This window comes from Hemicordylus capensis, chromosome 4, assembly GCF_027244095.1.
Source record: "Hemicordylus capensis ecotype Gifberg chromosome 4, rHemCap1.1.pri, whole genome shotgun sequence".
NCBI lineage: Eukaryota > Metazoa > Chordata > Lepidosauria > Squamata > Cordylidae > Hemicordylus > Hemicordylus capensis.
Window position 1 is genome coordinate 172,251,256 of NC_069660.1, and position 12,772 is coordinate 172,264,027.

At 38.4% G+C, this 12,772-nt stretch overlaps 1 protein-coding gene across 8 annotated transcripts in view; it reads right to left on the reverse strand.

The window, feature by feature from the left end:
- ANKHD1 (ankyrin repeat and KH domain containing 1) overlaps positions 1–12,772 on the reverse strand; it is a 158,700-nt gene that overhangs the window by 49,748 nt on the left and 96,180 nt on the right. For 7 of the 8 annotated variants that reach the window (XM_053242848.1, XM_053242854.1, XM_053242852.1 and 4 more), the window contains exons 15-18: positions 11,891–12,637; positions 759–898; positions 550–661; positions 173–318 (exon numbers count right to left, since the gene is read on the reverse strand). In XM_053242848.1, the coding sequence (XP_053098823.1) occupies positions 173–318; positions 550–661; positions 759–898; positions 11,891–12,637 (1,145 nt within the window). The remainder of the gene's footprint in view (positions 1–172; positions 319–549; positions 662–758; positions 899–11,890; positions 12,638–12,772) is intronic. The other variant, XM_053242855.1, reaches the window with a different exon arrangement.

Sequence of the window (12,772 nt, forward strand, 5' to 3'; positions counted from 1 at the left end):
ACATGACTTCTCAAAGGTAACCATTTTACATAATCAGCATGTATATTTTATTACAGGAGAACCCTGTTATTTGCTGCAAGAGGTGAGCTGCTGGAAGTTCACCTCTTCTAACATAAAACTAGAATATACAACAGAACTCCATTCAGTGCCTACTAAGCATGATAACATTTACCTCTTGACGCCCACCAGAGCATGCTAATGAAAGTGGAGTGTCCTTAGTTCGTTCAGACTGTGCTTCTATATCTCCACCTTTGTCTAGTAGGATCTCCACTACACCCACATGTCCAGCAGTTGCAGCTAAAATTAGCGGTGTAAAACCTAATAAAAGTGATCATATTAGAAACCATTACGAAAAAAATCACAACTGCAAAGATTAAAGTTCCCCAACATCTACCAATATTACTCAAAGCTAAGAAAAGCACATCAGCCTAAGTCAGGGTAAGCAATTTTGGCTGAAAGTTACAAAGTAATGGGATGGCCAATTGGCTCTGCATCAACTGCTATTCCTAGTAAAAGGCACTAACAAGTAGCAGCACTTTGATAACTTACCCTTCTTGTCTCTGTGTTCTATACTGGCACCTCGTGCTATCAACACAGACACAAGCTCTTCATGACCACCAGCACATGCGAGAGTCAGCGCTGTATCATGGTTACTCTCCGTCTTAATAGTGGAAGAGACATGTTTTAATTTTAGTAAGCAACACTTAAGATTTACTATTCTCTGCTACTTGATATAATTTATAATATATATTACTCACATGAGCATCAATATCAACTGAAGGATATGTGGGGAGCACAGACTGAGATGTCACACTGAGTGTTTGTGAACAGGGCTCAGGTGTAGGCGACTCCGTAGTAAGTGAGGAATTGGAGCCAGTGGGCACTCTGCTATTAACAGCTGGAAAGAAAAATAATGTTTAACATCTCTTACATGGAAAGCCCCTTTTCCAGAAAACAGACCATGCCCTACTAACTACTTAAAATTTATTAAATAATGAGTGACCAGGGAAATGCAAAATAATACCTCAATTCTACAAATACTTCAGATGGAGTCTTAATTTACTTTGTACTCTGGTACAAAAGGCACAAAAATTCAAAGCACAAGCACATCCCAAAAAGCATGAACAGTGCACATATGATCTGGAGCACATCTTACTTTCCCCGCCCACTTTAAAGAAGCAGATACATTTTCCACATGTGGGCCCTCATGCTTAGCGAGCTGCATGGGTATGTTGTACTTGGGAAGCCATTTACTACATTTCCATACCATTTCCCAACTAAGCTCCTTAAGTGGTACTATAATCAATTACAAAATGTAAAGTGAGAACTGATCTACAGGCACAAATTCCAGTAGACTTTGTTCAAAATAAGTGTGTGGGGGTGGGGTGGCTTTTAGTCACAATCCTGAATACAGTATGTAGGACTTTTCCTGACGTTAGGCATGACCACTGTATTTCTCAGATCTGAAAATGCACTTGAGAAGCCAGGAGCAACTTAACAATATAACTAAGCAGCAGTTATTTATTCTCACAGAGCAAAGATCATTTTAAGTGGCGATAGGTCAGTGGCAGATGCGGAATGTTCCAGGTTCAAACCCTGCCATCTCCAGTTAATCACTCAGGCAGTAGTGCTAGTAAAGGGATCACTGCCAGAGACTACAGCCAGTCAACTGATTCTGTATAAAGGGTAAGTTCGTGAATGAGTAAGCCACAGGTGGGAAATGAGTACTTCATGGATTCAGTATTTGTGATTCATGTCCTGTACATGAAGTGTCTATTTGCACTTTTTGTGAAGGCATTCAATGATAATATGTAAAAGTGACAAGTACAGCTGCAATTATTTAAAGTCAATAAACAGATGAAGTAGTTCGCCTCTCTAGAATTCTTACTACTACCCAAAATGTGTGTTTGTATCCCAGCATGAGAAATGCTTTGACTTGTTAAAACTCATAAATTAACAGATGACATTTCTATACCCACATTTTTGGGCTTGAAACTAACTGAAACCAAATTATCATTTGTTTAGTACTAAAGTAAAACATTTGAAACAATAACTAGCAATAAAATGGTACTATAATATTTGTTAATTTTTTACTGAAAGACTACTCTTGTGAAAGCATTTTTTCTCTATTTTAAGAGGAAAATTCTTAGTGAACTATTTACACACATCCAGAATATGCTGAACACAGAACCTGGTCTAAGAACAAAAGCAAATAATATCAGTCAAATTCACTTCCAATTTCAAGATTCAGCACAAAATGTTTTTTTAAAAACACAGAATCTGTCTTATTGAGCTGAGTTCACAACCCAAGAACATTAAAGTACAGAGTGAAGAGCAAGATTTGCTGTACACAAGAAAATGTAATACTGAAGACAAAATTTCCTTTGTGCACTAAGACCAAGAAAATTGGCTTATATTTCACATGAACTCCTTAGATCAACTAAATGAAGAAGTTTTTCTTAGGCCATTAGAAGTTTTGTTTTGGCACCAAAAGTAGTAGCTTACACTATTTATGCAGCAGAAAGCTGCTTGTTATTTTATATATAATTTGCAATGACTTTCTATACAGTACAAAACACCACGACACATAAGAAAACAGGAACTTCTGCCAGTATTTTTTAATATCAGCGTGTCAAAATATTTGACTGGACAAAATTGCCATTACTAGTCAAAAACAAAAGTACAAGTGGTACAACATTTGAGAAACATCCAATTATTTAATCAGAATTATTTCATTTTGCTACATGTGAGTTCAAATAAATCAGTGGAACTTAGAAATTTAAGGTCTGAAAGACCTCATCTAAAATTTTTTTTTGAAACTTCCAAGCTGCAAAATCATTTAGTTTTCACTTTCAGTGGGAGGGACAACCTTAGCATGCACCACATGCATAGTGAAAACAGTTTAAAAAATCAAAGGCTTACAGAATTAAACTTTGTTTTCAGGTATCAATTCAGTTTTTTGTTTTAAACAGAATATGATTCAAGTTCTGCCCATGCTTCAGAAAAACATCCAGACACAAAGTATGTCTTGCTTTCTTGTGCACCACTTAAAATGGATGTTTCTACTTCCAAAAAGTATATAGCTGATCAATGTAATACTGGCTTCCATCCCATGGGTCAGAAAGAAGGCACCAGCTGAAGAGATCAGAATATTTTGTATATTTATATATGGCCCCATCATTGCACATAGCACTTTACAAAACAATAGACACAATAAACAGGTTACTATTCCCAAATAACGAATTTCCAATCTAAACAGAGAAAGATGACAGGCGGAAGGGAGGAATGGGAAGGACAAGGGTAAGAAGGGATGAATATGAGCAAATGCAATTGCATACAGTTACATTATGTCTCAGTTTGGGGATAAGCACTAAGGGATGCCAAAGACTTTGCAGAAAAGGTTTGACGGAAGAGAAACAGCACCATGTAAGTCTCTGAGGGAGGGAGAGTCACTGGGAAGCAAGAGCCATTCAAGAGGACATGGAACTGGTTGCACCACATTCAAACTACTGGATCCATAGTTACCTACCTGCGAATTATGTTGAGGATTAGTTATGGAATCCAATCTCTTATTAAGATTGGATTAATAATCCAATAATAACCCAATAATAAATGATAAGATCTCTTATTATTATCTCATTAAGCACGGCAAACCATTAGGTCTATTTCTGAATAGGAAGCCTGTTCATGCTGGCTACTAATATGTTACCATTGGGCAGCCACAGGATTGGTGGTTGACATTTCATAATTCATTATTTATGCATTATTTATCCAGAAGGATCACAACGTAGTCCAACTCCCAGTGAGGTAATGACTGCTACTACAAGATAGGGTGATAATATATCATGAAGCTACATGTGCAGTAAGTAGGTAGTACCACCTTGCACAAATGAAAAGACTTTTGAAGACAGAAACAGATGCATCTCTCGATTGAGAATGTAAATAAAAGTGATACTAGCCAACTCAAAATCTAAGTAAACAGAAATATGTTTTAATATCTTGGCTAATATAAAGCAATTTTCTGTCAACAGGTACTTAATCTGACAACTAAGAAACAACTAATGCTTGCAATTGGATATACACAATTCTACAGCATGTGAAATCCTGTGCTTCAAAATATGTTAGAACTAGTAATCACACTAGTAATGTGGCTTTGGTGATTTTTTATCTCCCTGCAACCCCAAACAAATTTCACCAGTCCTTTAGCGCAATATTTAAAGAACATAGGCAAGGCTTGCATATCAATGTTGCATGTGCGTAAGAATGTTTCACATGCATGGGAGAATGATTTTCACCAATGCCCCCTTCCCTCTGATGCCCCCAATGCCCCTCAAAAATTTGTCCCAGAGGACTGAGAGACACTTGTACATGTTCATGATGTTAGCCACTATGTTAGCCAACACGTATGCTTTGCATATTGATTATATACTGTTACATGTGTGACTATTTTGGATTGTTCTGAAAAAATCATAGGAATTTCACAATTTCTTAAACACAAAGGTTTGGGGGGCATTTTTTATTTATACAGGAAGATTGTGATTTAATAGTTCTGATCTACCACCACTATCCTCAAGAAGAGGCAAAACTGCTTTCTTGCCTAAACTAACAGGGGTGGGTTGTGAGATACTGCTACTGCAGGGAAATCCAGAAACACCGCAACTACATGAAAGGATCTGGAAATCTGAAAAATTCTTTTTACAGAATTAAGATAACGTCTGGACTATCTATTCTCTCTCACACACACTTTTCAATTAAAGTGTTCTCAAACCAGTTTACATATTGTAGTCAGAAGAATTATTCCTCTACTATGAAGGTCTCTTTAAAATAGGAACAAGTGGCAATGACGAGAAGAATGAGTGGCTCATTGCACACGCACAAGCACACACACAATTAGACCTCACCTGATTCAACAGCTTAACATATTACTTTAGGTAAACCAAGTCCTCTCTAAATTGAGTTACCATGACTCTTGGGTTTGCATGAAACCCCATGGTATGCATTTTGCAACAATTATCAAATTTACTTCTGTCTCCCTAAGTCTTAGGAATTTCAGTGATATTATTCCAGTCTTGAAAAGCTCAATTCATGCTTAGGACTACTAAACTCTCCTCAATGTGCAGATGTCACAAACACATTTTAGCTGCACCACTAACTTGAGGTATCCATAATTTTTTACCTTAAAACATATTTAAGAGCTGAAGACTACTTGATATGTAATTTGGTGAAATTCTACTGAACCAATATCAAGTTGCAAAAGAGATACTTGGGAGTAGAGTAACTTCATTTAAAATGGTAGGATTTTGTTTCCCACCCCCACCACCTGTAGCTGGACACAAATTGTAGAAAGCTGTTTCTTCTTCTTGGCTTGTCTGGAAGATAGTTAGAATCCAGAAATATTCTCCCCCACTTTCCCTCCAAAAATGAGAAGCAGTTGCTTATGTAAAAGTTGAAACCCACAAAAATGTAGACAGGGTTTAATACACTTTTTGTACCCAACACTGGGTACCTTACACTAACACACATTCCCTGACATTTCCCCTTACAACTTATTTTCCTCCACCACATGCTTAATCATTCTTCCATTTTTCATCTCACCTTCACAATTCTCTCATGGCGCTGTGGGCAGTCTATTCTTATCCTTTCTCCTCTTTCCATCTTCAGTTGCATGAGGAAAGGCTAGCAGAATCAAACAATGGAGAAACTTCTCAGCCCTCCCTCCTCAAGCTGTGAGTATACCTACTTATTTTGATATTTTATACTGGTGGAATGCAAGACATTCTCACCAGCATCTTAAAGGTCTGATGTAATGCCATAGTGCTAGCAAGTCCACAGACATCTTTTCCTTTAGAAGAGCAATTTCATTTTTTAAAAATGGTCTGCAAACCAATATGAAGTGAGTTTTCCCCACAATTGACTATCTGATTGCCATACCTCCCTCATCTGATCTTTCACATGACGAATTATTAATGTGCTTTATTGAATGTAAAAATGCAATTCTTTCCTACTATTTTAATATTCCTCAAACATGTGACTGTCAATTTGCCTAAATAAGCCTCTGAAATAGGCGAGAAAGTTTGTTCAAGCTTTTCCAGGTGGTACTAGAGAAAAATCCTAAAATTACAACTGCCTCTACTCTCCATGCTATGTCCAACCTTCCCCACTCATTTTACCAGAGGCAAATGTAGAGTGGATAATGTGTAAATATTTCCTCTAACTTTTAGAACTTATAAATTCAATAATGAAGATGTCCTTACCTTTATAAAAGAGTATTAACTAATGAACTATACAACAATGGCATAAGAATATTTAACCAAATCCTTTCATGTCAAAATTCAATAAATTTAAGTTCACTTTTCTAAACATTCTCACACTAATGCATTCTGACGTGAAGTCTTGCCTACCCAAACTTCTTATCTCCCAATGTTGATTTCCAACTCTCTCATCCCCAATCTGTCATTTACATTAACACATCATTTTAGTAGTTGCTTCTATTATGCTTAATTTCAGCTGCACTGAAGGTAGGAAGGTAACAACTGCAGGGTAAGCACAAACTAGCAGCTTGAAATTCTTTTGACAGGAGATACATTGTACATTAAAGCAGCCTCCTTTCCAACACACCAGGTCTGGATTACGAGTGTTAAAGGATTATTACTTCTACTGAACAGTTTGTTGTGTGGTAAGTTTCTGAAGTGTCAGTACTATTTTGAGTCATATGCTGAGGAAGGAAGTCAGCACATATACTCTGTCTTTTTAGTACTACATTTGGGAAATTCAATAATTCAAGCCTAATAGTTATAGAAGCATAATCTAGATAAGCAACCAGAACTTTGGCTATCAATTTGACAGTAGTAGAACTAATGTGTTTTCTTCAAATCCATTGCCCCATCAATTTCAGTTGGATTATTTCTATATGTAGAAGCAGATTTCGACTTGGAGCAGTACAATGCTAATGGTTGAAAACATATTGCTTGTACACCAGGTACCCTCTGGCTCAGATCCAATAATCACAAGAATCTCTTCTATCCCTCCTGAATTCAAATAGCTTGTATCAAATAAAAAGCAGCTCTCATAAAATTTGCAATACTTCATGGAAACCCTTAAACATCTAGCCTCAAGCTGAATCCCAAAACAGAACAAACAACATGCACCCTCAAAGTCACAAGCTGATTTGTAAAATATCACCTGGTATTGACCAGAACTCTGTGCAGGGTCTTCCCCAAATGGGCTTAATGTGAAGAGAGGAAAGGGCTACTAAAAACTGGTTTGGCTTACTCCTATCTTCTTGACGAGCTCACATCCACACTGTTCTGTAAAAGTGATGTGAATTTGGACCAACAATGAAAAAAAACCAAAAAACCAGGTTGCTTACCTGTAACAGGTGACCTTTAGGTGATCCAAGATCATGCATTACATGGGTAATGCACCTGCGCAGTAGCACCATGGAAGGATTTCATAACTCCTCTAAGCACTCTGAAGCTCCACCCTTCACACCCGAAACACGCTCAGTGTCTTGGGTGGCAGAAGACCTGTAGCTCAGTTCCTGGTTGACCGCAAGAGGTCTGTTCTTTGCTGGAAGCGTTGAAAGTAAGCAACTAGGCATAACATCCAAGCAGTGGGGAGGCCAGGCTGGTGTTGTGAATGACCCCAGATCACCTAAAGGTCACATGTTACAGGTAAGCAACCTGTTTTTCTTTATGGTGATCCAGGATAATTCTCAATGTGGGTGATTAACAAGCTCACCAAAAACTTTCTTTAAAACGGACTGTCCAAAATTAGCCTCAGTCGCTGTATGGATATCAATGGCATAGTGTTTTACAAACAGTAGGTCAGAAGACTATGTGGCTGCTTTACAAATGTCCATAATGCTAATTCTAGACATACACACTGCAGAGGTAGCCATAACCTATGGTGGAATGGGCTTTAATAGCTGGAGGTTTTACTCCTTGAAGCTCTATGAGCCAATGAGAAAATCTTTGCCTGGAAGTAGTGTTGCCCTTATTATGACCCTTTCTGTTTGACCAAAAAGCCTTTGGTTCTGCCCATATAGAAAAGAAGGGCTCTACGGATATCCATAGAGTGGAGGGATTGTTCCAGAGCAGATGTAGGATTCAAGGAAAAATGCTGGGAGAACAATATCCTGGTTGATATGGAAGTCAGAAACTATTCTAGGCATAAGAGAGGGATCAATCATTACTATTTTATCAGGAACAAATTTAGTGTTTTGCTGGGTGTGTGTGGGGGCTCACCTTAATGCAGTCAATTCATTTCAGATGCTATAGCTACCAAAGAGACCTTTTTTTGGGTTAACAATTTCAGTAGAGCAGAGGCAAGGGGTTCGAGTGGTGCCTCTGGAAGTGCCAAAGAAAGGCTCCATGTTCTATAGGTTTTCTCACTGGGGAAACATGTTGTTAATACCTCTTAGAGTCAGGGTTGGAGTAGAGTGTTGTAGAGTCCCATCCCAGGTGACTAGCTGAAAGAGTCGCTGTGTGGAATTTAAAGAAGTAAGAAAGTCCTAACTATTTCAGGGAAGTAAGACTTGTCTTATGGAGGCTCGGAAAGTGTCAACTTTTTTGTTTTTTGCATACTGGGCAAATCTTTCCCATTTGCCAGAGGAATTGCGTCTAGTGGATGCCTTTCTTTTGCTTAGTAAAATGTCATCTAGTAATGTAATTTCTATGGTCAGATTCAAGATTTGAAGATTGTAGTGGAAGACATGGCCATTCGCTTTGAGACAAGAAATTTTGGCGCTCAGGGAGGCAGTAGTGGATTCCCCTGGAGCGTAGAAGCAGAAGATGCCTTGGCCACCATGGGGTGAGAAAGATGAATTTTGTTTTCTTTTGTAAAATTTTGCTCAAGACTCTGGTTAATAGCAGGAAAAGGGGTAACAGGTAAAAATAGCAGTCCTTCCATGGCATTTGGAAGGTATCCCCGAGAGATAGGACCACTATTGAGCAATATTGCTTACCTAGAGGAGCTATGAAATCCTTCCGCGGGGTTACTGTGCAGGCACATTACCCCAGGAATTATCCCAAATCACCATAAAGATCATTTACATATTTCCTGTTTCAGGAACATTAGTAACTTTTAAGTGGAAGTTTCAGTATCACCAACTGTACCAGAAGTGCAAATATTTAGCTAGCCCATGTTTACATAACTGCATATTAAGGAAAAACCGAATGTTTTATTAAAGTGAACATTTTTGATTCAAAAGTGAAAACAAAGGTTTGACAAAAGATCCATCCATCCACCCTTTATTACTGTCAGAGACTAGACACAAAAATCACCCACAAATATACCTTCCTAACTCCTTCACAGTCCTCTCCTTTTGGTGCCAGTTATTACACACATATAGTGATCAGCAAAAATTTCTCCTATAGCTGTTCCAAAGTAAGGGCAAGAAGTGTTCTCTAGTTTGGCTTCATGACATCATCATGGAATCATGAAAACAAGTACTGTAGGTACTTGAATTCAATAATAGATTCCACCCCCACCTCCTGATTTTTGATGTTAGAAACCGGGGTATCATCTTGAATTCCAAGTCCTCTTCACTTTGGGTACATGCAAATATAACATGTATTTAACCTCTAAGGGGTCAACTTAAATACAGTGTCTTCTATTCTGGTAAATATGGTAGGACTGAAAATACTTCCTGTCTCTCCAGAACTATCAAAAGCGACATTGGAAGGCACAGCTACATTGGAAGGGCAATTTTGGCTCAGTCATATGTTATCTACTACTTCTGCAGTCACAACTATTACACATACACTTCAATTTCAAGCAAACTTCAATTTGTAGGGATTAGACAGTATCAGCGTTATGATAGACAAACTATTCACACATGTTCCACAGAATGCTGGCATACAAAAGTAAGAGACACTGAAGCTCAATTCATATATGACAAACCAAGGTTTGCCACTATGAGAATGAGTAGTACTGAGCTTCACACTCACAAGTTTTTCCATAAAAGACCTTGTATGCCTCATTTCATTTTTGATTTCAGCAATTCTAGTGAGTTAGAACAGTTTTTCTTGTTGAACCACAATTGATTATATCAAATCTGCAATACTAACAGGGATGTCAAAGGTGGTTCTTCAATAATATTTTCATATATTTCCAATATTCCGTATACATTTCAAAATTAGTTTTGAAAGGGCAGTTTTTCCTTATGCAAAAACATGTAATAAAAACAAAAAAAAATTAGTTTTAGGAGAGAATAACTGTCATTTCTTTTTTCATCAAATTTAGAAATAAAGAATAGTCACAACACCCAAAGCCAACATAGCTTCAGATATAAAGTACGTCTATACATATTCTGAGATATTCCGAATTATGACACCAATTTCAGCAGAGCAGTGTCATTTTCAGTTACCCATGGTCCTTACTGCTAAATGAATGCCACAGCAGTTCATTTTATCATAAAGTGGTACACTATCTGATGGTTTTGGATACAAATACAAACAAAACCATCTTTTGCTAGAAGTGGCAAAGAAAAAGAGGGAGTCAATGCCTTTCAAGAGTCTTGAGAATTTCCTTGTTCTCAGTTTCTCCAATTATCCTGCAATTAAGATTTAAATTGATCCATTAAAGTTTGCAGCCTATATTAAGTTGTGTGCAGGTACATATAATCCAGTACAAAATTTCACTCTCAACTAATTTGTTATGTTAAGATGATGGTACAAGCTAGGCCACTGTTCTTCATTACAAGGCCTCGGGTTGTCTCTACCAACACTAATTGTATACTGGACCTGTGTGAAGCTTCAGCCAAAGCTCAATAGTCTGCACAGTCCCCCTGGTACTATTAAGAGGCAACCATTTTCACCATGCACTGCTGCGCTTGCCCCAGTGCAGATGGTGCTCCTTTAAGGGAAACTGAGCCCTCAAGCTCCTGCACCATCTTGAAAGCTTCCGGCGGCATCTGGTAGCCACTGTGCGAAACAGGATGCTGGACTAGATGGGCCTTGGGCCTGATCCAGCAGGGTTGTTATGTTCTTAAGTGTACAGAGTGCTGGGAAGTATAGCCCTTCCCAAATGCTTTCCTCCTAGAGCTTTTAAGAGAGGGCTCAGTCTCTCTTAAAAGACTCTCCCAGTATTGGAGAAAAATACAGTTCTCTGTGGAGGTCAGCATAGTGAGAAATGGCTCTCACACAAGTGTTTTTTGTTTTTGGCAAAAGTGGCTCCCACTTAAAGAACAATGAACATCAGGCTGATTGCTTAATGGCATTGCTATAATCTTTGCTATCTATCTTCCACTTCATGTTGCAAGTATTTCTAACCCCAACCTATTAGGGTGAGAAGGAGCATCTCCCAAAGCTGCTCTTTCCTACCACAGTTAACAGGTATATTGGGATTATTATACATGGAAGATTAAGTCTAAAGGTTGAGTTCCAACAAATTTGCTGGAGTTATTAGACTACCAAGATTTTCTCAGACTCAAAGAAGTGCTACCGTGATTGCACTAGTCATGGAAACTATGGGCATAGCTCCCATGTGGAGATGCTGATCCATTAAAATGGTACCTTCACATTAGCACTGCCTGGTCATGAGTCCCCAGTGATCGTCCCCCAAAACTCTCAAGCCTCTTGGTGTGAGGGCCAAAGACTTTGCATAATTCCATCAATTCTAACACCATTTGGTTTCCCATGACTAGATTTCCTTAAAATTACCATTCCACAGATTCTGACAAAGCAAAGCTGAATATTTTATCTCTGATAACACAACCTAATACACTTGAGAATTTATGAAAACTAACATTAAGAGTACTAAATAAGAAATATCCTTAAACAAGTATTCCCAGTGGGGAAAACTACAAGATAATCTTAGTAGAGGGGATGAGAGCAAAGGAACTCAAGCACACACATTAATGCAAGAAAAGGTATAGTTCTCAACCCACCTGCTATCAGGTCATCAAGAGTGTCGGTAAGCGTCTGTGCTGGAGTGGCAACCATTAATCCATCTGGTTCTTGAACTAACAGCCCCTGACCATGTCCAGCAATTGGCTGCTGCTGTCCTACATTTTGCTGATTACCTAATACTTTCTGAAGTTCAAAAGCATCTGTCCCATTACAACCCATGTTACTTGAAAAGTTACACTGTGGTGTTGACAAAGGCTGGAGAGGGGCAAACTCAGTTTGCTCAGGAGGTGATGGAGACTGTTGCTGCTCATCTTTACACAGGACACTGTCAACCTGAGATAACCCTGAAAAGTTATCCCCAGGAAGACCTTCATTTCCTTCCACTTCTGGGAGGACACCTGTGTGTGGGCACTGCTGTTGTTGAGAAAGAGGTGCCTCTGTCTGACCTTTGGTCTCCAAATATTCTTTGGTAAATTGCTGTTGCGTTTTCATCTGCAATTGCCTTTCCACCTTTTGAAGCTCCTTCAGTATTTTCTTCTTCTTCTGTACTTGTTCTTCTCTGTTCTTTTTAAGTTCTTCAATCTTATCTTTATTCAAAGGTTCACCTTGAATTAACTCCAATGATTTAAGCTGTGCTTTTTCAATAGCACTAATTCTCTGTCCAAGTTCATTCAGCTTGCCTTCAGTCTCTTCTACTATACATTCCAAAGGCTGGTATGGGTGAAAAGGTGACAGTAGGTCCTGATCTGCTACCTGAAGGGAAGTTGACTTCTGCTTGGATGTACCTAAGCACACGAAAAATGTTTGAAAAAATGCCATGCTGAAGTTAACCCATACCGCCCCACTCTTTTCCCACCCAAAACTTTATAACTAGTCACATTACGATAAAACAGATTACAAAAACCTATACTTCATATCAT